This window comes from Spermophilus citellus, assembly GCF_964194105.1.
Source record: "Spermophilus citellus genome assembly, chromosome: 6".
Taxonomy (NCBI): Eukaryota; Metazoa; Chordata; class Mammalia; order Rodentia; family Sciuridae; genus Spermophilus; species Spermophilus citellus.
Genome location: NC_138187.1, coordinates 14,372,924 through 14,400,288, shown reverse-complemented (window position 1 = coordinate 14,400,288; position 27,365 = coordinate 14,372,924). Strand labels below are relative to the sequence as shown.

Genomic DNA, 27,365 nt, shown 5'->3' with positions numbered 1-27,365 from the left:
AGCGGGTGGAGAGGGATCTGGGACCCTGGGGGGGGGGTTACAGTGAGAAGGAGAAGAGGTGCTGTCTGGGGAGGACTCTTGGATAAGGAGGGGGTCCTGATCCCTGGCAGAGTGAGTGGGGATCCCTAGCAAGCTCCTGAGTCCCTGGGAAGGAAGGGCTTTGCTGGCTGTCTATCAAGGAAAGTCGGGGCTGTGGGCTCCTGTGTCTCGCAGGGGCAGGCGCGTGGTCCAGCAGACAGAGTCTCCTTCCTGGCCCTGGGTCCTGGCTATGGAATGGAGCTGGGAGCCTCTCCAGATGCTGGTGCTAAGAGGGAGCATCTGGCCATGGGGTGTGCTGGACTGGGGGTGGGGGTGATGGTGGAGGGAAGGCGTTTGGCACAGATGGAGTCACTAAGCAAACGGAGAGCACTGAGGTGCTGTTGCAGCTGCTGTTAGTGTTTTATTACCTGCGACCCCAATCCTCGAGCTCACCTGGGCCCTCCAGGAGAACAGAGGACTTCCAAGGAGGGCAGCAACCAAACTCAGAGGGACAAAAAAAAAAAAAATACTGGGGCCTCAGACCTCCTGATACCCCTCCAAACCCCACCCTATTGAGGAAATTGAGGCACCCCAGGGATTTGCCTAAGTCACGGGGTAGGTTCTGATTTTTTTCCTGATGACATCCCACCAAACTCCTTTTTCCGGAGGTCACTCCGTTTAATCTTGCCGGTGATGGTTTTAGGCAGTTCTAGGACAAATTCCACCTAGTTGAGAAGAAAGCAAATCCCTTCTGAGTCTGCTATACTTTCCCTACCCATTCCCCATGACCTTCCTTTCCCCTTCCCAGTCCCCTAAAGGATGAAACTGCCTGACAACCTAAGTGGGGTCCACTGAGCTTGGCAGATTCCTCTCCCAACTCCCTGAAGCTGGACAGAGCCCTGTGACTGGCTTTACCCATGAAATGGGGTGGAAGGAAGTAGGTTTCATTGAGGCCGAGAGTCTGGAACCAACAGCCTCCCTATCCTCCACCTCGTACAGCACCTAGCAGGTAACTATGTGGTGGCTGCTCCTTTAACTCAGCCCCAGGATGAGCGGATGTGGGGCAGAGATCCTAGAAGAGCTATGGGGGATGTACTGCATGATCAAAAAAGAAACCTTCATCGTTACAGCCCTTCATGGTTTGGGGTGCTGTATTACTTGCAGGGACATCTCACCTCCTCCCTGGGGAGAGCACCTGTTCTGCTGTCGGTGAGCTGGCAGAACATTATGCTTGACACGAGATTTGCTGTCAGACACACATGCATTTGGCTTCTAGTTCTGCCTCCCAATGAAGGTGATCCCAGTTAATCTCTTTTGCAGAGAGCAAAGCTCTCCACTGCAGGGCCACCCTCAAGATGTGCAACAAAACCCTGGGGACTGTGCGGGGCACGGGGCCCATCCCTCTGCCCTGGCTCACCTTTCTTGGGTACTTGTACGGGGCCGTCACCGACTTCACATGCTGCTGCAGATCCTTGGTGAGCTGGTCCTTGTCATGGGACAGGAACTCCGGGTTCAGGACAATAAATGCCTTCACCACCTGCAGAACGGGAGTGGGGTCTCAGATGAGGGCCCCTCAGAGGAAGGGCCTATTATGTACAGAGTTTAAAAAGTGTTTATTGAATGAATGGAAAGGCAAGTTGATGGCTGAGCCCAGGGTGGTCAAGAGCACCAGAGATTTGGAAAAGGAGGGGGAGCAGGTCCATGTCCCTGGCCTTCCTATTTCTATTTCATACCGAAACTCATTTTGCTTCTCTGGAAAATGGGGACAATACACGTGTCATTCCTCATAGGCTTTCTGTAAAAGACCCATGAGGTAACACATAGAAATCGTCTGTTTCCATTTGTTATCACTCCTACTAATCATCTTCATGTGGAGATCTGTGCTGGAAACCAGCAGGGTTTAATAATTGTTAACAATTCATTTTTACATCAGCAATTTTGTCCCAGTTCATTGCAAAAGATTTTGTACACAGAAGATATTCAATTAATACTTGTTGACCCAGTAAACACATGCTTTGGAGGTAGGTTGCTTGGAGTTCTCTTTTGGAACTATGTCCTCCTCTTCCATCTCCTCCTCCTCCTCCTCCTCCTCCTCCTCCTCCCTCCCTCCCTCCCTCCCTCTCTTTTAGGTACTGGGGATTAAACCAAGGTACCCAGTACTACTGAGCCCAGCCCTTTTCAGCTGTGTATTTTGGGTACGGTATCCATAAGTTGTCCAGGTTGGCCTTGAGCTTGCGATCCTTCTCCTTCCGTCTCCCCAGTAGCTGGGACGACGGGCATGGACCCCCACGCCTGGCTGGCCCCACCTCATATTAGGTGTGTGATTGACGGGCAAGTTACTTAACCCCTTCTTTCCCCTTGTCTATACAGAGAATACAATAAGCATCCTTAGATTGTTGGCTTTGCAAGCGTTTAGTGATTTGGCACATAGTAAACGCTCATTAAGCTTTAGCAGCTGTTTCAGAGCCTCAGCTGAGGCCACAGCGCCACCTGGTGACCCCATAGTAGTTGTGCACATGCGCATCTATTAGGCCTTCTCCCTGTTCTAGGTTTCCTGGAGCTGCTCCGCCAGGGCACACACGGACACACGGATCTGGGGACCTCCTCACCTCCCCACGCTTCGGGTCCGGGCTGCTCACCACCGCCGACTCGGCCACCGCAGGATGCTCCGCCAAGGCGTTCTCCACCTCTGCCGGCCCGATGCGGTACCTGCGGGATGGGATCAATAGTTGGGGCAGAGGCTGGGGCTGGAGGGAACTAAGTCTAACTCTTGTACCTTGGAGGGTCGCATCTCCCCTGGACCCCAAGGGTAGCGGTCCTGGGGAGTCTGAGACTTGGTAACTGCCTGTGTTTGGTCCCTATGTGCAAAGGCTTGGGCATTCAGTGCTGGAAGTAACCCTCGCAGCCCAGCCCAGCAGTGACCAGGGACTTCTGGCCCCAGGGCCTCTGGTGGGCGGGAGGGAGCAGCTTTCTCTTCCAGAGCCTGGGTGCTTGGGCAAGTCGTTTCCCCAGCACAAGACTTCCCGGGAGTCTGCAACTTGCAAGCAAATTCCACATCCTCTCCTCACTCTACCAACATGCTTTATTTTATTGAAATGGATAATATATATATATTTTTTTAAATATATATTAGTGTGCTGGCTTTTATATATATATGTGTGTGTGTGTGTGTGTGTACACATATGCACATATATGTGTGAGTAATATATACTAAAGTATTTACAAGCATGTTTATAAACACAATGCTTTACATACACATAGTGAAATTACCACAGTCTAGCAGATTAACATGTCCATCACCTCCTGTACCACTGCTGGTGGGTTATGTACAGTACTCATGCATGGCCAGAAACTTAGAACATACTCTCTTAGCAAATTTTCAGCACACACCCATATCAACATGTTTTAGAAATTTATAAGTAGGAGGTTTTATTGCTATTTCACAGCAGGGTGACTATCGTTAACAATAATGTATAACATATTTCAAAATAGAAGGGACGTTTGAATGCGCTCAGCACAAAGAAAGGATGGATGCATGAGGTGATGGGTATGCTAATGATCTGATTTTGTTACTCTTATTGCAGATGTGTATCGAATTATCATGATGTACAATTATTATGTGTCCGTTAAAAATATTGCAGTTTCTGAAATATTCAAGGGAAGTTGTGTCATATGTCTTGGTTTCAAAATCAGGTTGGAGTTAGGGCTCAGCCTCAGGCTGCCTCGGCTCTGATCGGGATGCCATCATTTATGACATTTGAGCCTGTGGGCCAGTTTCTTCACTGTTCAGTGACCCAGTTTCACTGTCATCTCCCGTTTGCATTGAGATGGGTTATAGAGAGCAATGGAGAGTTTCCACATGGTAAGTTCTTTGCAGGGGTAGGCTCTTATTATTATTACCACGTTTCTCCTTGGATAAGCTGTGCTGTGTAAGTGGAACACAGACATAAAATAAGCTCCGCTAGGTTGGGGGACCCAAACTGTCTCCCCTCCCAATCCCACCACCACCTTTAAATTGTGTGATATCTTAATCCCCATCCAGAACTTTGAACTCTGTTTTGATTGGCTTTTCTGGACACAAGAGGTGCACAGGACCCATAGATGCTAGAAATGGTTCTGCTCAGAATTAGACCTCAGGTCCCATCACCCAGGCATGGAGGAAGCTCAGACAGGCAGTGGATCCTGGGAGACCTGTGAGGGTGACAGGATCCAGCATAGGGTCAGCCACACCTACCCAGAGGCGTTGATGATGTCATCGTCCCTGCCCAGGAACCACAAGTAACCTTCTGCATCCATAGTTGCTCTGTCCCCGGTGTTGTAAAAGTCCCCACACTCCACCTTCGCTGTCTCCTTTGGGTTGTTCTGTAAAGAGAACAGACCCCGTTTGTGAAGGCGGTGAGGTGAGAGAGGATGAGCTGCAGCCTCAGGCTCGGATCTGGGGTTGGATTCTGGTTCTCCCCGGTACCTGGGCAAATTTTGTAATGCCTTTGAGTCTATTTACACCACATGCAAGAACTCGGTGCTGCTGCTTCTCCACGAGTGGACATTATGAGGCATTTTTAAAGACAGTCTTTAGAAATAACAGCTCACTTTTGTGTGGCATGCCACCAGAATAAAATTTCCCTTAATGTGGGAAAGCTTTCTACTTTATTCCCTGCTAGGAGCTCAGCATTTACAAGGTGCCTGGATAGAGGGGAGGGGCTGATGAGCATTCACTGCGTGAATTTTCTTCCCCAATACTTTTCCATTTGATCCTTACAGACAGCCTAGAAGGGTGGTAGTTTCAAGTTAACTTTTCCTTGGAAGATAATTGTAGATCTGCACACAGTTTTAAGAAACATGATAAGGAGATCCCATGTATCGCTTATCCAGTCTCCCCCAATGGTAACATCTTGCAAAACTATTTTTCAGTATTCCATTAAGGATACCGACATTGATAGAATTTGCTGATCTTATTCTGATATTTTCTAGTTCACTTTTACTTTGTGTATGTCTGTGAGTATATTTATTCATATGCAAATTGACCACCTGTGTAGGTTTGTGTACCCTCCACAACAGTCAGGGCACAAAACAGCCCCCACTAGCAGAATTGCTTAGGGTTTTTTTTTTTTTTTTTTTAATACCAGGAATTGAACTCAGGGGCACTCGACTACTAAGCCACATCCCCAGCCATATTTTGTATTTTATTTAGAGACAGGGTCTCATTGAGTTGCTTAGTGTCTCACTTTTGCTGAGGCTGGCTTTGAACTCACGATGCTCCTGCCTCAGCCCCCTGAGCCACTGGGATTACAGGCATGAGCCACTGTACCCTGCACTCAGGTTGCTTTTGACAGCCATGTCCAACTCCCTTCCAGTCCCTTTCCCTCCTCTCTTCCCATCCCTAACCCCCTTGGCAACACTATCCTGTTCCCTATTGTTATAAATTGACACATGATAACTCTGCATATTATTGGGAAGATTCAGTATATGAACACAATATGTAATGACCAAATCAGAAAAATAAGCATCTCTACCTCCTTAAACATTTACAATTTTTTTTGTGTGTTGAGAAATTTTGAACTCCTAATTCTTCTTTATAAAATACAAAATAAATTGTTGTAACTATAGTCACCCTATTGTGTTGTAGGACACTAGACTCATTCATCCTGTCTCATTGTTTTGGTATTCGTTATCCAAACTCCCTCTCTTCTCCATCCCTTATCCCCTTTTGAGCCTCTAGTGACATTATTCTACTCTCTATTTCTATAAGATCAAGGTTTTAAGCTTTTGCACGAGAGTTAGAACACAAGGTATTTGTCTTTCTTGTCTTTGGATTAATTTACTTGACAGAATGTCCCCCAGTTCTATAAGTGGACTCATAGTATGTAGCCATTTAAGACTGCTTCTTTCCCTTAGTATAATTCTCTGGAGATTCATCCACATTGCTGTGTTCATTGATAGTTTGATTTTTTTATTTTGCTGAATAGATTTCCTTGCTATAAATGTACCTCAGTTTTTGTTTAGCTATTCACCCATTGAAGGATGTCTGGGTTTTTTTCCCACTTGGGAGCTATAATGAGTAAAACTGCTACAAACATTTTTGTATGCGATTTTGTGTGAGGCTGGATTTTTTTTTTTGTAGCTTATTTTATAGAAGAAGAAACTGATGCTCAGAATAGCACAGTTACTTGCTCAAAATCAACCAACAAATCAAAGAAAGGGATGATATTTGAATTTAGTTCTTGTTTCATAGCCTAGTCCTTGATCCATAAGCCGCCCTTCTTGTGGGACACCAGATGATTTTAAGAGACACCTGCAAACCCAGGAGAGTACCCCGCTTTTTGAATTCACTTCTGATTGTTCTGCTTTTATCAAGGAGATTCTTGGTTTGCAGTTCACATGTTTTTAGAATTTCTGCAAATACCAAGAGGAAGGTAAGCTTTGAGATCAGAGCTTTAAGCAGAAAAAGGATTTATCTAAAATTTTAGACAGTTTCTTTAAAAATATTTAATTATAGTTACAACAGCCTTCGGATTTTCAAGTGATACTGTTTTCCACTTATGATACTAGATCAATTGTTTAAAAAAATTTTTAAGTGAAACAGTGAGTTTGTTTGAGAACATATAAGGTAGATAAAAGCATAGTTAACAAAGAATAGAATGGACAGTGGTCAGATGTGGACAGAAATGAATGAAACTTAGGAAACATTGCATTGTGGGTAATATTTCCCCTGATTCATGCACCACTGGGGTATGAAAGTATCTTTTGATACTTTGGTTAATGCACCCTGAAAGACAGGTCCTCCCTGATGGGAATGAGTTTTTCTGGTATCCTCTTCTCAGATAGTGCCTGAGCCTAGCCCCTAGAAGACAGCCTTACACATCCATAGAAGCAATTCTTTCCTCCTTCTGAACCTGATTTCTTGAAGGTGAACCTCACTAATCCTTCCTTGGAGAAAAGAAAAGCTCCTGAGGGTCAGGGAGAAAATATCTCACCTACACATGGAGAGGGGCAGAGTCCACATTTATCTCCTTCAGGTAAACCTCGGCTACTTTTTATTTTTTTATTTTATTTATTTATTTTTTTTAAAGAGAGAGAGAGAGAGAGAGAGAGAGAATTTTTTAATCTTTATTTTTTCGTTTTCGGCAGGCACAACATCTTTGTTTGTATGTGGTGCTGAGGATTGAACCTGGGCCGCACGCATGCCAAGCGAGCGCGCTACCAGTTGAGCCACATCCCCAGCCCCTCGGCTACTTTTTAAAGGTGGTAGAGGGGATTGATGTTAGGGAAATGGCGGATTAGAAGCTCTGATCTCTCGTTCCTCCATAGAAACATCAAATATCAAATCAACCACACAAGTGAAACCCGGAAGCTGTCTGAACTGACTTTGTAGTTGCTCTAGAAGGTAGCCAAAGATTTACACCAACTGAGCGATTTCTGGTCAAGGAAAAGCCATCTTCAAAATGGTAGAAAAGTTTGTGGCATTTGGACTCACAATGGCCCCACCTTTACTCCAGCACGAGAGTCATGGTCTGGCCGTGCCTGCTCCCCATTTCCTCCTCTCTCCTCCCACGACTGTAGGGAGCAGAACAGATCTTATGTGGATATTGCTATGTCCTAATTTGTCTGGTTGATACTTGGAGGGCTGTCGCGAGGTGATGACTTAGTTTAAGCAGAATTCAGGTGCAAAAAGCAGTAGGAAGAAAGAGAATATGATTTTCAGGGTTATATAGAGTTACCACATTAAGACAAGCACAGACCCAATTTTTAACACCACCACCAGGTGCAACAACAAAGTCACAGGCATACAAAGAAGCAGGGAAACATGGCTCATCCCCCAAATAAAATTAATGGACAGAAACGGCCTCTGACATCCCCAACATTGTCTTTACTTGACAGATAACTTGAGTATTTTACATATGCTTAATGAACCAAGGGGTAAAACAGACCAGAGTTAAAGGAAGTCAGCAAAATGACATATGCATGAAACAAAAAAAAAATCTAAAGAGAAAGAAATGATGAGATTTCTCTTTCCAAAAGAGAAATTCTGGAGCTCAAAGGTATAATAACTGAAGTAAAGAATGCACTAGAAGGGAAGTGCATACTAGAGAAGGCAAAAGAAAGAATCAGGGGACTGGAAATAGAGTAACTGAAAAGAAATCAAGTTTGAGAACCAAAAAGAATGAAAAAAAAAAAACTGAACAGGGCTGAAGGGGCTCATGAGGCATCACACGTCTGGTGGTTCTGAAGCAAGTCTTCTTTCTACCTCAGCCGTTACCCATTAAGCCTCAGAGGGGTTAGGGTAGGGAGATGGAGCGATGCCCTGTAAGCCTTGGTGGTAATTTAAAGGGGCTTCATCAAGTGAGAGCAAACAGAGGATGCCCTGAAGTAGCTCGGGAGGCAGGGCTCTGGGCAGGGGTACCCGGCGTTCCATTACCTCGTAGTACATGAAGAGGCCTGGTGGCCTGGTGGGCTTCATCCTGATGCCTATGTTTCCTTCAGCATTGGGGGGCAGGATGTTGCCCTTGTCGTCTATGATCTGGAGTAAGAAGCCTGTCAGTCCTGCCGTGCAGGACTCGCCCAGCCCATCTGCCCCCGCCTGAGCATGGCCTGGCTTCTACACGGGACACCAGGAAGAAATTGGGGAGAGTGATGGGAGAAGCATGTCTGAAAATAGAATATGACTTTCAAAATTCGGTGAAGTGAGTAATTGCGGAATCCGTGTCAAGGGTCAGGGTGTCTCATGAGTGTGTAGCCATCACCCATGTGCCTTTGGCACCACTTGGTGGGGAAAGCCTCCAACGCTCCGGGGAGGTGTCCTCCCTTCACTGTGTGTGAGGATCTGGCTGCCAGGGAGCCTCCATAAGAAATGGAAGAGAAACAGGGAGAGAGAGAGAGGGAAGGGACACCGGGCAGGGAAGCATGGCTGGATCTGTCACCTGCTGTCACAGGAGGGTCCAGTGCCAGCTGGGCCCTCACTGTGGCTTTCTGCCAAAGTCCTGAGGACCAGACCTGGATGTCGAAGGGTGAGATGGCCTTCCCCATGGAGCCCAGCTTGATGTTCATTCCCCGGAAGACAGCACAAGTCATTCCCTGTTCACAAGAGAGAGAGGATTGAGGATGGCCAAAGAGGCCAGGCTGGTCACTAAGCAGCAGAATTCACACAACACAGCCCCAGCCCCCGCCCTGCCCTGCACAGATGTCAATCATGCTCTACAAGGAGCCCTTGTGGGGGAAGCTGAAGTCCTGGACTCCATGCTCAGGGCACTGACCCAACTGTACAGTGACCCCAGCAGGGGGTGGCTCTGTCTTAAGTATGAGGAGACCAGTGCCCAGTGAGGGGTCAAAGAGAGATGCAGAGGGTGAGCCCAACCTGGGGCATGTGCTGTGGGGCCTGAGACACACCAGGGCCCGGCTGGGTCCTTGCCAGGGGAGACCAGGCGTCCACATGCACTTGCTCTAGGCTCCTGGATGGTGAAGGAATCGGCCTCAGCTCCCTCTCAGGGCCGTGTTGAGCGTGCCCACTGTGCTGGCCCCACTGCTGCTCCGCCCCTTCCCCTCCCTGACCACTGACCCCTTGGCTGCTCCTTGTTATCCCTCTTTCCAGGGCTGAGCATTTGCAGTGTGACCACAGCGCAAGGCCACCCAAAGGTGTAGGGGAGATCAGCTACGGGCCAGGATGCAGGAAAGCCCGCTGGTCATTGTCCTTCTGCAGGACTTGCTGCACACATCACTCTGCACATTAGCCCCACACCTCTAACTACCCTTGCTTGTCTGCCTCCTGGGAGAGAACAAGCCCCCGAGAACACAGAGTGCCCCGTCCACCTGTGTGTCCCCAGCAGCTCCAGGGCGAGCCTGTGCTGGGGCCCTGTGGCCAGTGCTGGGCACACAGCCTTTCCCTGATCACAGTCCTGTCAGCCGGCCATTAGGATTCGCATTCTCCAGGGGGACAGCTGAGGCTCAGAGGGTCAAGGGACAGGGGCATGGTCCTGAAGCCTGTCAGGGGCAGGGCTGAGACCTGGGCCTGAGCCCGAGCTCCTGGCAGAGGAAGGAAGCTCTGTCCCCACAGCGCAGGCCATGCACACTGGAGGTGGGTGGGAACCGCTGCGTGGATGGAGGACAGGGCTTTGAGGACGAGGCACCAGCTATTGTTGCAGATGGTGGACACAAAGGGACGGGGGCCATGGACGAGCCTGTCGTCCTCACCCACCCTCCTCCTCGTCCAAGCACAAGCTGTGAGCTGCCCAACAGCCCAGACTTGGAATGTTTCTTTTTTTTTTTTTTTTAAGTTTGGAAGAAAACCAATCAGGTGATTTTTTTTTCTTAAAAAATGTCAGATAAATATGTTGAATTGCAACAAAGGAACTAGTTTTCCAGTTTGTCCCAGGGCCTGAGGTGCGGTCATCCCTCTGTTAGCTGGAGGAATGATGGGCTCACCCAGCATCAGACATGGACTGAGAATGTGTTGGCAGAGGGGCACCCTTCCACACTGCTGCTGATGGAGTCTTGGAGGTTCAAGGCTTGCATGCCACCCTAAATGCCCTCCAACCCGGTGGCCCAGTGACACTCTAGGCTCACACAGAGTGTGTTTGTGTCTGGTCTATACAGAGAGTCTCTGGCCCCTCATCCACCCTGGTGGCATTCCACAGTCAAACCTGTGTGACCCTAACCACTCCAAGAGGACCCTCTGGAGCCAGTGTCCAGGCCTCTGCATGGGGCCACCTGGGAAGGGACACGCGGTGGAGTTGGCAGGACCTCCAGGTGGTGGTCTCCCTGTTGAGGGAGAGGTCCTCCTAGCCCACCCACCCCTGGGCTCCCTGAGCTAACATCACAGGCAGAGTGGCAAAATGTCCTTAGGTCCCTTTTTGAGACCGCGCCCGTCCGTCCTCAGGTGTTGGTGTCCTGGTGGGTTTTCAGCTGTGAGTTCTCTTTCTGTAAATCCACTGGAGGCAAATGAGCTTGGAGCCCTGGAGCCTCCTGTTGGCTCTGAGCAGTGAGGGCCACACAGTGGGGCTGAGCACAACACACAGTAGGACCAGCAGTCTCCAAAGCTCAGTGACCCAGCCCGTCCAGGCCCGGGCACCCACCGTCTCCGACTGTCCATAGAGCTCGTGGAGCAGGAGGCCCGTGTGTCGTCTCCACTGCTCATGCTCCTCGGGCAGCAGGGCCTCCCCGCCAGTGCTGCAGTGCTCCAGGGTGGGGAACCTGAGGCTGGGGGAGGGCAGCAGGGTCAGGCCTGGAGCTGGCCCCAGGCCTGTGCCTTAGCAGGTGACAGCGGTGTCCCCTGCATCATCCACCGCCCACTCCCTGACTTTCCTGTACAACTTCGGGTCATTGTGGTGAGGTCAAGGCCAAGTGGAGGCTCTCCCTTCCTGCCAGCCCCCGAGATCTCTCCTGGCATTGATGGGCGGGTGGTCGTGAGGCTCTGGGCTCATCAGGAAATTCGGGTTCAATTTGGATTTGGGGAGGGAGCAAAGTGGGTTCATCAGAACTCATCTTAGGGAAGCAGATGTGCAGCTCAGGGTGTGGACACGACCCTGAGGGACACGCTGGGTGGTGGGGGACCGTGCTGCCCTCAGTGAGGGCTGCTGGTGCTGACTGAAGGCTCTTGTTTCTAGGTGGGAAATGAAGCTGGGTTTGGAGATGATTTCCCCAGGGCCTCGGGGAAGGTGGGGCTGAGCCGGAAGAGACAGAGGCTGGCAGGGAGCAGAGGACACCTCAGAGCAAACAGAAGCTCAGAGAGAGGGAATCCCAGGGAGAACAGCAAAGTCTGATGGGAACGTTTCTCCTAATTGACTGGGTTCCTGGGTGGTGGGAGATCTCCCTCCCCTGAAGTTCTCCTAAAGCTCCCAAGAACAATCGCCAATCAGGGTTGGATTCCTGCAAGAAAGTGGGGGGAGGGATTGCTTCTGACCCAGCTGGCATGGGCGGTGCCTGGCCAGCCCCTGGGGAGGACAGAGGGAGTGGCTTCTGCACCACCTTCCACCTCATCCCCTCTCCTGGTGCAGACAGAGGGGGAGCAGGGGCGAGTTCCCCTGAGGAGCCTCCCTCCCTCCTCTGGGCTTTGCTCCACGTGCATAAGTGAGCAGAATTTCAGGTGGACTCGCTCATTTTGCACTGAATAAATCTTACTGGCTTTGGACAAAGGCCATCATCTGAGGAATGTTGCAAAATTTAACTGCGATATGTATGAGCTTGGAAATTCAATGGAATCAGAATCCAGCCAGACCAAGGCTCCATGAATAATGTCCCTCAGGTTCAAAGAGCAGATATCTGGTTAGCTAAAAATTAACTTTCAAACACAGGGACATGCAAAAATAAAACTGTGTAAGAATGGTGTACGTTCATCAGAGGGGCAAAAGTTCTCTTTGACAATAACAAATGTTAGCGAGGATGTGGAACAACGGAAACTCCTACATTTCTTTTGGAGCATTAGTTGGTTTAATCTTTTGGCTTTGTGTATTATCAGCATGATCTGCTCATTCTTCTAGAAAATCTCTTCAGAAATGCATGCTTCTGTGTACCAGGGTGCATGGCCCAGAGTTCATTGAGAGACTGAGTCAATAGCCCGTATGTGAAAACTACCCACATCTCCTCTACTGGTAGAATTGATAGAAGAAAACTGTGGCTTTTCCATAAAATGGGATATTATATGGCACTGAAAATTAACTACATTAATGGACAACAACATGGGAACTCTTAAAAACAATTCTGAAGAAAGAAGCAAGGTTCACAGAATGATGTAGAATTACAGATATCAAGTTCAAAAGCATGTAAAATGGAATCACTCGCTCAGAAATATTGCCTTAGTAGCTAAACTTGTAAAGGAAAATAGGGAAGGGACCGCTATCTGATTGAGACAGTGGTTGCCTTTATGGATGATGAGTCACGTGGAAGCCCCTGGGGTGCTGGCAAAATGTTCTATTTCTGTTATTTAGGTGAGTGCTACGCAGGTATTTTATTTTCAACATTGGATTCATCTGTAATCTTCCATCTTGTGCGTGCTCGCTGTATGTCTGTCATTTGGAATAAAGACACTTGAATAACCCCACAAAGATACAAGGCACATTGAGCTTTTCTCTCGGGTCTCGGGGTCACAGTTTAATTTAAATAAGTCTGACTGATAATCATCATCACCAGCAAAACACACACACACACACACACACACACACACACACACACACACAGTCTTCCCAGAAAAAGAGGAAAATCTCTCATGCCATGACACATCAGATTCCTTAAGAAAATAAATGCTACTCAGAGCTCCTTGTTACCAACCACTTGTACATACTTGGTGAATTTCTCCTGTAGAATCATTCGGAATACACCTGGTGCAGCCAGGAATTGGGTGATGGGGTATTTGAACAACACCTGGAAAACGGGAAGAGAGGGGATTTTATTTTGATAGTTAAGGTTAAAAGCATCCCCATGATGAACACGGCAGTTCTGACCTCCCCTCTAGAGAGCTCACTCATTTGTTAATTCTTTCCATATACGTGTATCGGGCAGGAACTTCATTAGGGCATGTGTCAGATGCTGTCAGGGGGGACACAGAACTAGGGAGGTGACATCAGACATGACAGAGCAGACACAGAGGAAATAAGACAGGCACCAAATGACAAGGCAGAAGCTGGCAGATGTCAGAACAGAGACTTGGAGGAGTTATGTTAAGAACACAGTGAGGGAAATAGTCCTTGTGGTTGGGCGGTCAAACCCTGATGGAGGAGGTGGCACTTAGGGGGGGGACAGTCACAGGTGGGCAGGGGTCTGCAGCAGAGAAGTGGGAAGCTCCTGTTCCATGCATTAAAACCCCAGTGGTGAGGAGGACTCGGGCCTGTGGGCCAGGGAGGCTTGTGCAGCTCTAAGGCTTGGGTGCCCAACGCACTGCAGCCGAGCACGACGGGAAGCAGAAGCTGATACCGAGTAGGGCTGGGGGTGAGGTTTGAGAAGCGCAGGCAGAGGAGCTGGAAAGGCGACCTGTCCCAGCTGACCCACCATCAGGGACACATGGAGAATGAGCCTGGAGAGAGAGGACTAGACCCCCCCCACCCCCTCCACCCCCCCACCCCCTTCACCCCCCACCCCTGTAGTCTTCACCCACCCTGGGGAAGAGGGAGGTGAAGGAGGCTGCTCAGAAGGAGAGGGAGGAAGAGAGGACTCGGGGACTGCGGGCTCAGGAGGGAGACAGGGGAGGCCACTGCAGGCAGAGGACATTCTATATTGAAGATGGTGCCAGTTAGGACCAGGGCCCGAGCCAAGGTGGAGCGCCACCAAGATCAAGGGAAGGTGCTCTAGCAGGGTGCCCTGACCATGAGCATGGACCAGGGAGGGGAGCTAAGGAAAAGTGAGACTCAGAACTTAAGAGGCCCCTCCCAGGAGCACAGGGAGAGGATCAGGATGTGCAGCCCTGTGTGGAGGCCGGGGGACCATGGACGGTGGAGGGACAGGCCTGGCCCTGAGGCAGAAGGAAGGTTGTTCAGGGAGACACAAAGAGAATTTTCTGATGAAGTCCACACATAGAGGGAGCTCATGCAGGGGACTTCAAATGTCATCATTGACGGCTGTTTTCTATGTGCCAACCTCAGGGCTAAACCCATTACACACTCTGCCAGGATCATCTCATCAATATTCCTAATGATTTTATCAAGCCATAACTATTAAACACCCCAACTTATAGATAATGAACTGGGGTCTGGAGATAGCCTTCCAATTAATTTCAGAGGTGGGATAAGAAGTGAGATCTGTCACATTCCAAGGGCTCCTTTTTAAACATTTTATTATAAGGAGTAGCAACACACACACACACACACACACACGCACACACACACACACACACACACACCACACCAGCTACCTGGCCCCAGGAGACGTGGGCTGACTGGGGTTGCTTTTGTTTCTCAAAAGGCACCTTCCGGGACCTCACACCCATAACATCTCATCTGCAGGAGGTCGGGAGATGGCCCAGAAATCAGGGTTCTCTTCCAGGTTACATTTTGATGTGAGTCTGATCTAGTGACTCTCGTTCAGTGTTCCACCCTGAGAACCTCAGAGCTCGGGTTCTCTGATGCACGTGGACCTTGCTTAGTATTGCTGAGCAGAAACATGGCCTGGAAACATGGGTTTCTTCTGGAGTTTGCTGATACTGGAATGTTGGTGTTCTTACCTGTACAATGACCTTGGGGTCCAACTGGGCCAGGTGGTGGATGAACAGCGTGGATCCTGCTGTCCACGGTTCAAGCAGGCACCCCACGAGAGCCAGAATCCAGCCTGGGTCCGACATGCACCACAAGACGTCCGAGGTCTTCAGCTGAAATACTTTCCTGCTAAACTCCAAAATGCAGTGGACTCAGCTGGGCCAGCAGCAGGGGAGCTGGTCAAGGGGGGAGGGGCTCTGGTTTTCAGCTAGGGAATCGCCCTCCCACTCTGAGTGCATGGGATGGGGCTCCGGGCACCCTCACCACGGGTCCCTAATGTGCACCACGTTCTCTGATCACAGGCTACCCAGACTAATGCTAATGATTCTTAAGGCCTAGGTAACGACAGCTTGGAAGAAGTCTGTTGCTGGATCTGAATCAGTTACCACCAGGTGATGTAGAAGACACTTTTCAGCAATGAGACACAAGCCTTTCTGAGAATAGCGTCAGCAAAGCAGAAACAGAGCTGAGGGGTGGAGAGAAGAGAACCCAATCTGGAGTCTCTCCAGCAATGTCGGGGGCCAATCAGTTCTCCTCTTCATTCTTAGGCTAAAAGGGTTCTGGGTGGGGCTTTCTGACCTTTGCAAAGGGGCACACAATGTGAGAGGGAGAAAAGAACCAATGAGCACCCACCTTGGCAAGGGACAGGAAGTAATTAGCCAAAGGGCTGTAATTGGAGGTGGAGTAGGGAGGGTTTGTCACCTCTCTGCCCCCCTCCTGCTGCTCCTAAGGGACCTCTGTGTGCACAGATCCTTGAGGAAGCTCAACACTCCCCTGAGCAGGCTGTGGCTGGAGGAGCTTTTCTGTTAGCAGGGAGGGGCTCTCACAAGCCACCCACAAGCCCCGTCCTGACCCTCTTAGGGGTGCGGTGCACCCACAGGAAATCAGGAGCGAGGGGCCTCTCTTCTGAGCTTCAGCTCAGCTTCCCATGAGCACCTCTTCTGGGGTCTCTCAGGAACCCCAAACCCAGAGTTCCTTGTGCCTCTTCTGGACTGTTTCTCCTCCAGCGTCCTCCCTTCTGTGAAGATCATCACGTCTCAGCCCATATCTGGAGGCCAACCTTGACCTCCCTCATCTCCCACACCCAGCCAGCAGCTCCTGCCCGCTCTGCCTCCTGCAATTTTGAGTGTATTAACGTCCTTCCCGTCCCTGGCACCTGGTGCAGGCCACTCTCCGCATCTGGACTACTCTAAGAGGTGGTACCTGTCTTCCCCACCTCCATTCCAACTCTCTCCAACTCCTTCTCTGTCCTGAAGTAACAGGGACTTTTTCCAAATGCAAATCTGGCCACATCTCCCCATCACCCAAACCTTTCAGCACCTCCTCATTACCTTCCTCCTCCTTAGGCCCAAACTCCACATGGAGGGCCCGAGAGCCTGCCCAACCTGGGCCTTGCTCACTCTCCAGCTCTTCCATTGGTCCTCTGTCCTTCATGCTCAGGGCCATCCTAGATCTCTATAATCCGATGAGTATACTTTCTATAGGATTTTATAATATAAATCTACGAATGCTTTTTATATCTCTGTGTTTGGACGTATTAGTCCAAATGCACCAACCTCCTTCCCTTCTCTCCTCCTGGAGTCTCGGTGCTCAGCTGCTAGCCTTAGCACTAACACCCCTGCCCACAAGGAGCCACTTCTGCCCCTTGTTCTAATTACTGAGTCAGAAAATAGGTGGAGTGTGTCTGATGAGAATATTACTAATTGCAGAGGAGGAGGGGTGGGCAGGAGAGGCTCAGTTTAAAGTTGGTTAAATGATTAACACAAAGCTCCAGCTTCAGCTCTACGGATTCTTGGTTCAAGGTCGGGGCAGTGACTTGGTGTAACTCAGTTCTAGATAGTTTCTTCCCAAGTACTTCATGGTTGGGAAACTCCAAGTTCAATTTATCCAAAATAGAGAAGAGGAGGGGCCATCTTGCCTCGGGTTATACTTCGAGATCCTTCTCTTTTCCCCACTGTTGACCACCTTCAGGGACACGACAGCCTGTCATTTGTGTGGCTTGCAGAATGCCTGCTGCCCCCACCCACATCTCCTCCACACTCCTGTGGAGGTGCTCAGGTAGGACCCCCAGGGCCTCCTTATTATTTTTCTGAGTCTCTGTCAACATTCAGGATTCAGGACTCCACCTCCGGGACCCTCAGTGGGCTGAAGCAGAGAGCAGACAGGAGGCCCAGCATGGAGACCCTCCTACAGAGAGCCGCGAGGCCCACCCTGCACATGGGCACCCACTGCTGGCACCAGACCTGGGGGCCAGCCTCTGAGCTGGTGCCCTCTTCCTACCTGGAGGAGAGGCAGGACTTTAAGGCCAGTCCGTGGCTGTGCTTCGCCATCTTGGGGAGCCCCGTGGTCCCGCTGGTGAAGAAGATGACCATGGGATCCCACGTCTTTGACTTAATACAGGTGTGGTTGGGGGACGCTGATCTGCAAAGAGATTCAAGACAAAGGAAAAGATGTCTCGCTTGCTGTTTCTCCATCTTCTGGGAACCAAAAGAAGCACAGAGTCAGGAAACTGGGATTTGCAACACTGGGGAGAAACGGAGCCCTCCAGGGTCAGCCATTAGAGTGACTGTGGGGTGACATGGACAAGTGGATTGGGAATGGAAGGGGGTGATGGAGAAAATAGAGTGGATTCTAAGAAAATCAATGAACACTCCCATAGCATGGGTCCCAGGCCACGCTCTGAGCTTTGAGAGAGAGGAGCTCACTCCATGCCCAGAGCCACCCCAGAGGGGAGCATGGCCCTCAGGAGGCCCATTTTGCAGATGAGGAACTTGCCTGGAGACATAGCAAGGGCAGAGCCAGGTTCCACCCCAGACCCTCTGGACTGTGGTCTGGGCTCCTAACCTCGCTGCTAAGCTTGTGATTGACACAAAGTAGCTTCACAGCAATCTAACTCCATGACCTTGGCGTTGAGGAGTAGGGGAGAGAAAGCAGGGGAGGACAGTGGAAGGCTGTGCGGGATCGCTGGTCTGGAGGGGCTTGAGCTGGCAGGTGGGATCTGCGGCTCCTTCCGTCTGCTGTGACTCTGAGGACCTCCTGGCTGAGAGGCTCCTGGCGACTCTGACTGTAAATGGCAACTTCCTGCAGTGTTCAGAGAAAGCTGCAGACGATCTCAGCACTGGAGGACAGGCCCTGGCTCTGCTGCTCTTCCTGCCAAATGGCACCCTCTTGCCTTGGGCCATTGGAATGGTTTTCTAAGAGTTTTCTTAAATTTTAAGGTTTTCTCATTTAATCCTTTGGCTTCGGCATAACATGTAGCTTTGCTATAATGTTTGCATTTTGAGGTTGAAATAAGGAGCTTTAGAAACTGAGGTGCTTCTCCAAGGACACAAACCCAGTATGGTTTGTTTGTAGGATACAAAATCAGCCTGAGTGCTTGCAGAATCCGAGTTGGAGGGAAAGGAGTCTTTCTTACCCCACCTAATCCCATGGTGTCCCATGGGCCCCTAGTTTCCGGCTGATGCAGTGTTTATGCTTGCTTGAAGCTTCAGGTCCACCAGAAAAGCAATTCAATTTGTACTGCAGCCTTAAGCTTTGCCTTACAAAAATTCATTTTTACATTTCATGAAACTTCTTCATATATGCATTTTTTATAGAAAAGTAAGATTTTTCAATCCCCTATCTGCAAGGAGTATATGACACAGCAGCCCTCTCTCTTTAAACTTCTCCTTTATATACATCCAGGCTGAATGAGAGAAGCTTGGAATTTCAATTTCCTTACAGATAAAGCAGCCAAGACCCAGAGAGGGGAAGGCACTAATCCAGGATCATAGAGCAGATAACTCAGCTGGGAAGAGAGAGTTTCTGACATCTAACCTTGTGAGCTTCAGATGACTGGCTGCTTGTCTCCCAGGTCTTGGGAGTGGATGCCCTTTCCCCACCACCCACATTTATCAGACCAGAAACTCACCTGATCAGTGACCGAAAGTCCAACCACCCTTCACGGCTGTGATCAGACACCAGCAGCTTGGTTTTCAGAGTGGGGCACTCAGAAGCCACAGAGTCCACCGTAGGGGCAAGCGTATCTGTGGTCACAATGGCCTTGGCTTTAGATGCTTGTAGTCGGTACGTGATGTCCTTGGCAGTCAGCTGGGTAGTCCCGGGTATGAAGACAATGCCTGGGGACAAGAAGGAACGGCTTGTTTCAGGTTCTTTCACCACCATTTGCTTCAGGCCTGGCTCATTTGCAGAGACATCACCTGACCTCTTGCTAGGCAAGGTATCGTCCACCTGGGATGCAGAACCTCGCACCCTGCACCAAACCTGCTGAATCAAAATCTTCATTTTAACAAAGTCCCAGAGGGATTATATACATGGTAAATTGTAAGCCTTGCCCTAAATTTTCTGCTTTCTATGGATCCATCCAGAGGACAGGTGGAGCCAGGTTTACACAAATTTATTACAGATTTGGGGACACAGTTGCGAATAGGACTGTGTCCCTAACATCAGGACTGGCTGAATTCCAGGGCCCATCTTCACCCTCTAATGTCTTTCTCTCCCAGTTTCATCTCAAATTTCCTCTCTTTCGCTCATTCCCAGTTTAGCAGCATGGTTCTTTTGAACTTGTCTACCTTCTCTTCCATTTCTATCACCAACAGTGAGTTGAAGCCTGCGGCCTCCTCTCCTCTGAATGCCCTGTTAGGAACCTTCCTGCCACCCAAGTTCCATAAGACACCGACGTTTTCCCCTCCACATTTCTTCTCTGCTCTAATGCCTGTGCCCTCTCTCCGTGAGACCACCCTGCCCATCCCGATTCTGCAGGGCTGTCCACCTGCCATCTTCCTCTCTCACAGCTCTTCTCTATTTCAAAATGGCCAATCTTCACATAGGCCACTCCTGACTCTAAGCCCGTGCTTGGAATGCTGTTCCTTCGCTTCTAACCCTCGGTAATTCTGCTCATCCCAGAGGGCTCAGCTCAATCAGGTCTTGGATTTCCCATGGATCATTTCTAAGCTCTATACTTCCTCTGCCATCCTTGTTATATTTTTAAATATTTTTTTTTAGTTGTAGGTCAACACAATACCTTTATTCTATTTATTTATTTTTATGTGGTGCTGAGGGTAGAGCCCAGTGCCTCACATGTACCAGATGAGCACTCGACCTTTGAGCTGCATCCCCATCCCTGACGTTAATTCTTGATTCTAAATAACCTGGTTGAATTCATCGATTATTTTATTAGTTAGAAGAGATGAGATGGAGAGAGAGAGAGAGAGAAAGAAAGAGAGAGAGAGAGAGAGAGAGAGAGAGAGAGAGAGAGAGAGAACGCAGGACAGGAGTGTAGCATGATGGAATAAGATGTGATTCAGAAATAGTAACCATGAGTCCCATGTTGGTTCTGAATCGCATGGATAAAAGCCATACAGGTAGTTACAAGAGGAAGGGCGCTCTCTACAAAAGAATTCCAACTGATAAATGTAGAGAATATGATACAGATAGACACTTCTGTATAAAACAATCATAATGTAACTTAATTCAGTTGAAAATTACTGATGGATAATTCTGATTGGAGTCAACCATAGTGTAAAGACTCTTGGGGAATGGGACATTCACACAGTCTCATACAGATTACTGCTAAAAAAAAAAAAGTGGTGAATACCACCTTGTTAAAGTAGTGGAATAATTACTATAGATGATCAGGATGCTCACACTGAGAAAGACCCCACCTTTCCTGGGACTAACCCTACCCAAAGTGCGTAACCTGAATAGAACCATGCAGGAAGAGACAGAACATCTGGCCCTGGACTCTTTAAAAATTTCCTTGTCATGCAGAAGAGGTGGGGGACCATTCTATATTGAAGGACATTAAGGAGACATGACAACTAAATACAATGCATGATACTTCATTAGGCTTAAAGAAATAATATCTACAAAGGATGTTGGTACCGCTGAGAAACTTGAACTCTGGGCGCGTGTGTTGGGTAGTGTGTTGTGCTATTGTATTCTGTCAAGGGATTGTCTTGGATTTTGACAGATGCATTCTCTTGTGTTTATAAGCATTTGCCTACTGTTGGTAGGTATCACAGTGTCCACAACCAATTCTTAAATGTTTCACTGAGAGAGAGAGACTGAGCAATCACTTAAATATGGGAAAATGTTAACAATTGATCAATCTTTAAAAAAACAAAAATGTCTGGGACCATGCAAGAGAAAGCATGTGCATGTGTGCAAGAGAGAGAGAGAGAGAGAGAGAGAGAGAATTTTGGCATTAATGACATTGTGCTTGAGAATGTATGAATGAGTGTGTGAGAAGAATTGCCAGAGCCAAGGGAGCCTGGCCCATGGTTCCAGCAAGAGAGCAGGGACTCCTGTGCCAGGCTGGGTGCCCAGAACCTGATATCCCAGGACTGACTGGCTCTAGGGCGTCCTGAGAACCACTCAGCACCCCTGGAGTCACTGACCTGTCCGAATGCAGCCCACGGTCACCAGCCACCACTCAGGCACGCGTGGCAGAATCAAGGCCAGATGATCTCCCTGCTGCAGGCCACAGGCCTGCGTGAAGACGTTGGCTGTGCGGCGGGTTAAGTCGGATATCTCCCGGAAGCTCCACTTCACTTCATCGCCTTGGCCGTTCACCCACCACAGGGCTGTCTCTGAACCTCTCTTGCCCTCCTAGGTGAGATCACACACCATGTGTTACTTCCTGCTTCAAAGGAAACGGCCACTTCTTTGGACAATCCATTGTCGTGGTCACATGGCTGGGTGAGCATAGCTCAAGGACCCAGATCCCATTTTAAACATATATGGAGCCAAGAGAATTTGGGAGATGAGGTGAGGACCCAGCCAACTTCTGCCCTTCTGTAGCCCCCTCCACCTCAGTTCCCATAAGACCATGCACGAACAGCCTTCATGTCTTCTACTGAAGATTTAAGATTCTGTTTCTTCATGTTTCTCTATTAGTTCTATTTGGACAGTGGATTTCTCTCTATGCCTCAGTGTCTCAATTATGAAATGGGAATAATTATATTGCATAGAAGTTAGTAGAGTTTGAGATATTTAATGAGAAAAATACTTATAAGAGTATCTGGCATAAAGTAAGGGCTCAATATTATCACAACAAAATAAAACAAAAGAGCATCACTTGATTGCTAAATATTTTGAGATTTTTTTTTTTTAGAGAGAGTGAGAGAGGGGAGAGAGAGAATTTTTAATATTTATTTTATTTTTTTAGTTCTCGGCGGACACAACATTTTGTTGGTATGTGGTGTTGAGGATTGAACCCGGGCCGCACGCATGCCAGACGAGCGCGCTACCACCTGAGCCACATTCCCAGCCCCATATTTTGAGATTTTAAAAAATTAAAAAGGTACTTCTAGAGGTCGGGATAACAAGTTAGCAAACTATCCAGGCCCTTATTTCTTCAGAAACTTCAAGTGAACAACAACAGATTTACTAAAATAGCTTCTGGGAGCTCTAGAAATTAGTCAAGGATCTTCAGCAATCAAGCAAATGCCCACAGCAAGCAAGAAAAAAAAAACAGTTAAAATGTAGAAAGATTTGTGATGTTTTTGTTTATCTTGGCCTCTTCCCCATGCTTGGGGTGGTGCACTGCAGTCAAGGGTAAACCACCCAACTCCTGACTCCTCTCTCAGGAGAGAAGAAAAAGAGTCTAACTTGTTTGCAATGTTCTGGCTTGGCCCCGGACTGCCTGAGCAACTGGTTTCTGTGCTTCCTGATTCAGAGGAAAAGCAGAGTTTGAGTATCAGATTGAAGATCTCTGAAAGCAGCAGCAGGTATCATGGTGACTGGGGGCAAGAGATGATGGACAGAGAAATACGATTGGACATCCAAGACCCTGAGAAGAATTGAGGATGAGGTGTCTAGGGCCATTATGACATTTAAAGACTTCCTGGTAAATGAGAAAATTAGTGGGAGGAGGAGCACTTAAACAGGCCCTAGGAAAACAGCTTTCTGAAAAGGCCTGAGCTGACATTAATCTATTAAGCTGGGCAAACTGGTGAAGGTTTTCATCTGTAGGGAGTCAGTCTACAAGACTGAGACAAGTGTCTTCCTCCACACCAAATGCTCACAAAGCACACAGAGGAACAGGGAAACATGGACTATTCCAGGGAACAAAGTAAATCTCCAAAAACTTACCCTAAAGAAATGTAGGCATCGGTTTCTCAATGAAGATTTTAAAACATCTATCTTAACTATACTCAAAGAGCAAAAGGAAGACATAGACAAAGCCCTAAAGAAAATCAGGAAAACTAAATGAACAAGTGATAACATCAACAAAGGGGAGTTAATTATTTTATTTTTTAAAAGAACTAAATGAAATTCAGGAGCCCCAAATTGCAGTAACTGATTTGAAAATTCACTAGAGGGGGTCACCAGAAGATTCAAACAGGTAGAAGAAAAGCATGAGTAAAGTTGAAGACAGTGCATTTGAAATTATTGGATTTGAGGAGCAAAAAGAAAAGTAAATAACAACAAATGAACAGAGCCTAAGAAACCTATGGCATATTACCAAGCACAACAATATACACATTTTGAGAGTCCCAGAGGGAGAACAAAGAGAGAAAGGTACATTGAACTTATTTGATGAAGTAAAGCCCAAACTTCCCAAATTTGAGGCAAGACTTGGACAAGAGACTCAACATCTTTAAGAAGGATAAACCCAAAGAGAACCATAATTAGACACATTATAATCAAAACATGAAAGCCAAAGACAAATAGATAGTCTTGAAAGCAGTAAAATAAAATCAATTCACCGTGATTCATTGTGTACAAGAGATCCTTAAGAACATTTTTAACAAATTTCTCAGCAGAAAACGTTCGGGCCAGAAGGCAGTGAGATGATATATCTGAAGTGCTTAAATAAAAAAAGAAAAAAATCCTATCAGCCAAGAATTCTATACCCAGCAGTTCTACTTCAAAACTAATGAAGAAATTAGTATATTCTCAAATAAACAAAAGTTGATGGAGTTTCACTAGAATTGCCTTATAAGATCCTAAATAATAGGGGTAGAAAACCAATGACCCTCACTTTCCCTTCACATTTTGTTAATTATTTTCTTGATGCCTTAAGGAAAATGTGAAATATGAAAACATCATTTTTATAAAGGTAGTTACATGTTCCAATATGAGAATCATCATTATTTTAATTTTGGCTTATAACTTTATACTATTTAAAATATAAGGCATAAAATATTCTAAATTTATGCTAATAGGTACATACTACATAAGGATGTCCTTTGTGACAACATACAGTGGGTAAAAAACTGTAAAGGAGAAGAATTTTTGTATGTGACTGAAGTTCAGTTTTTTTCTTTTCTTTTTGGCACAGGGGATTGAACTCAGGGACACTCAACCACTGAGCCCCATCCCCAGCCCTATTTTGTATTTTATTTAGAGACAGGGTCTCCCTGAGTTGTATAGTGCCTCACTGTTGCTGAGGCTGGTTTTGAACCCGTGATCCTCCAGTCTCAGCCTCCTGAGCTGCTGGGATTATAGGCGTGCATCACTGCACCTGGCCGGTTATTATCATTTTTTAAGTAGATTGTTATAAGCACAGGATGTTTTGTGAAATCCTCATGGTGGTCACAAAGGAAATATTTATAGTTTCCAGATATTCAAAAGGAAATGAGAAAAATAAAATAAAATCATGTCACTATCAAAGATCAACTAAACATGAAAGTAGAGAGAGAGAGGAAATGAGGAACAAAAAAGCTATAACACATGAAGAAAGCAATTGGCAAAATGCAAAGTAAGTGAAGACTCGTACGTTTTATTTACTTGTCTATTTCCATTATTTAGAATAGTTCTTGGTACGTCTTAGGTGTTCATCAAGTCTTAGATGAATGAATGAATAAAATTAATTAGAAACAGAATGAATAAATGTTGACATGAATCTCTCATGAATAAATTTGGATGCTGCTCCAGAAATCAACTGGAATTAAATATACTATCCTAGGATATTATAATAATACATAATCTGGCTTCCAAGAGCAACAATGGGTTACAAATTGGGTGGCCTCAATAAGTAACTATATTCCACTCATGGACCATGTTGTCTAGCTTACAAGCTCCATTTTGTTTTATAAGGAATTCTTGGCCAAGACTAAAATGATCAAAATATTTCACCAAAAACTCTTGCATTTCTAACTTACATTTTACAATTAAAATATGTTGAAAAAAAACCGAGTCAATATAAATGCTGTCACTCTATAATGGTTCGGGCATTGCCATTGATTAGGTCATGGATCGGTTTCTGTGTGATGCTTGTTAATCGGTAAGGAGAGGTTCAGGAAGCCAGAGAGGACCTTATGGATGGTCTTTCACAGGAGTAATCAGCAAGGCATGTACCAAAATTAGTTTATTCTACAACTGCAGTGAGAAACTATTATGTTAGGTACCAGACAAGTCTCTAGAGAGAGTCACTGAATGAGTCTAAGTTACTGATCATGATCAAGGCAATTGGTAAAACAGAAAAAAGACAGCCAAGAAATATTTTGAGAATGAATACCAATGGGATGCTGGGAGTGAGAAAGATTTGGAGATATGGAGAAATTGGCAGTAACTGATAATGATGTTATAAAGCCCAACAAAGATTAGCATTCTCTGGGGGGGAATGTTTACTTGGTTGTTAAATCCACAGGTTGATGCGTGAACTTATTAATCAGAACTTTAGGGACATAACCAAGGAAAAGGTGATATACCATTGCTTCTTCCTTTCTACTTCCTCTCTGGTTCATTTCATGTTCCAAAGTTCTTAACCAGATTTCTGGTTTGGGCATTGAAGAAAGTCAATTTATGCTCTGAAGGCAAAATCTGACCTCATCAGATTTTGAGACTTGGTTAAATAATGGATTATGAAAGCCGTCATCCCGGGCACCAAATTCTGCTCCTCCACCAGCAGGTTATTTAAGTCCTTGGAGCCTCAGTTTCCTCGTGTGGAAGACGAGGACCATAACTGCCCATAAAATCAAAGGATTAAATGCAAAGTGATTGACGTAAAACAAAATGTTTTCTGTAATGAAAGGCTCTATTTTTCTTAGGGTTTATGTTATCCTTGAAAAAATTGAGGAAAGTAAATATCATGTCTCTGAAATGCCTCTTTCCCTTTCTGAGAACCTAGCCAAGACAAGGGACCAATGAGAATAAGCATATAGATTGGAATGCCCAGATAAGGATTATCATGAAGGACACTGATTCTCACACATGCAATACATTTTAGAGCAAATGTATTATCTGTAGAACCTGCATTCTTACACATATGCCAAGATAATCTACTCCTTGAAATTATGGTTATACAAGGGAACAATGATGTTCCACTGATATCACATACTATGATATCACTATTTATGTACACTAACCAATAAAATCCCTCCCCCTGCAGTAACTGGTGTGAAACAGAGCGCTGTAGGGAGGATCCAGTAATCTACAATACTGTATAAAGCCCTATGAGGGATGGAGGTGCCATTTGTCTAGTGCATCACCTTAGGACCTTCCCTATAAGCTCGTTTTTAATTAACCCTATGTCTCACATACCATCTCCAGGTTTCTTTGGTCTCTCAGCAACTCATACCACTTCCCTAGCATAACTGGATGTGGACAGTCTGGGGTTATTATGAAAATTTCGAAAAAGGAAGAAAAAGAGGGTGGAGAGAAAGACATTTGAGAAGGCATATTAGCCTCAAATAATAATATATGGATGCATGTTCATGGGGTTCATAAAAAAAATTTTATCCGCTCCAACTCCATCTCAGGTGAATTCTCTCTTTGTACAAAGATGGATTCTGGGTGAATTTTCACAGTGTGGCTGAGACTTAGTAGCTGGACACACCACCCATTGTCCACTCTAACTTCTCGTGCCATCACTATTTTGCTCTTGGTCTGTGTCTTGGGTAAAGATGAGCCATGTGCTAGAGGATGAATATTTTGGAGCCCCCAGGGACTAGTTTCTCTGGACACACCTAATAAAAACAAGATCAGGCCACTGAGACGGACCCTCTCTCTGCCCTCAACACAGTGCACTCTTACCTTCTCCATCTGAGCCCAGTAGTCCAGCACTGAGCTGGCGAAGTTGAATTCCTCAGGTGTATCATGGTCACTCCACCTTGGGGCTCTAAGTCCTGATGAAGATTGGCGGCCCAACTGCCGAGGGGCAGGGTGGAAGATGTGGAAGGATTTGTGGATGCCACAGAGGATCCGGAATCTCATCAGCCACTGCAT

At 47.0% G+C, this 27,365-nt stretch overlaps 1 protein-coding gene across 2 annotated transcripts; it reads right to left on the bottom strand.

Moving 5' to 3' along the window:
• Positions 1 to 86: 86 nt before the first annotated feature.
• ACSM1 (acyl-CoA synthetase medium chain family member 1) lies at positions 87 to 27,365 on the bottom strand (the record flags this gene model as incomplete). Of its 2 annotated transcripts, none has more annotated exons than XM_081296907.1 (13): positions 87 to 743; positions 1,436 to 1,555; positions 2,628 to 2,727; positions 4,253 to 4,380; positions 8,435 to 8,536; positions 9,010 to 9,090; positions 11,085 to 11,208; positions 13,289 to 13,368; positions 15,161 to 15,320; positions 17,472 to 17,612; positions 19,102 to 19,309; positions 21,590 to 21,800; positions 27,174 to 27,365. In XM_081296907.1, 13 exons carry the CDS (start codon positions 27,363 to 27,365, stop codon positions 627 to 629), a joined length of 1,764 nt encoding a protein of 587 aa, XP_081153033.1. In that variant the 3' UTR covers positions 87 to 626. The 2 variants fall into 2 exon arrangements, with proteins under 2 accessions (XP_081153033.1, XP_081153034.1); XM_081296908.1 differs by having other exon boundaries at positions 11,085 to 11,202.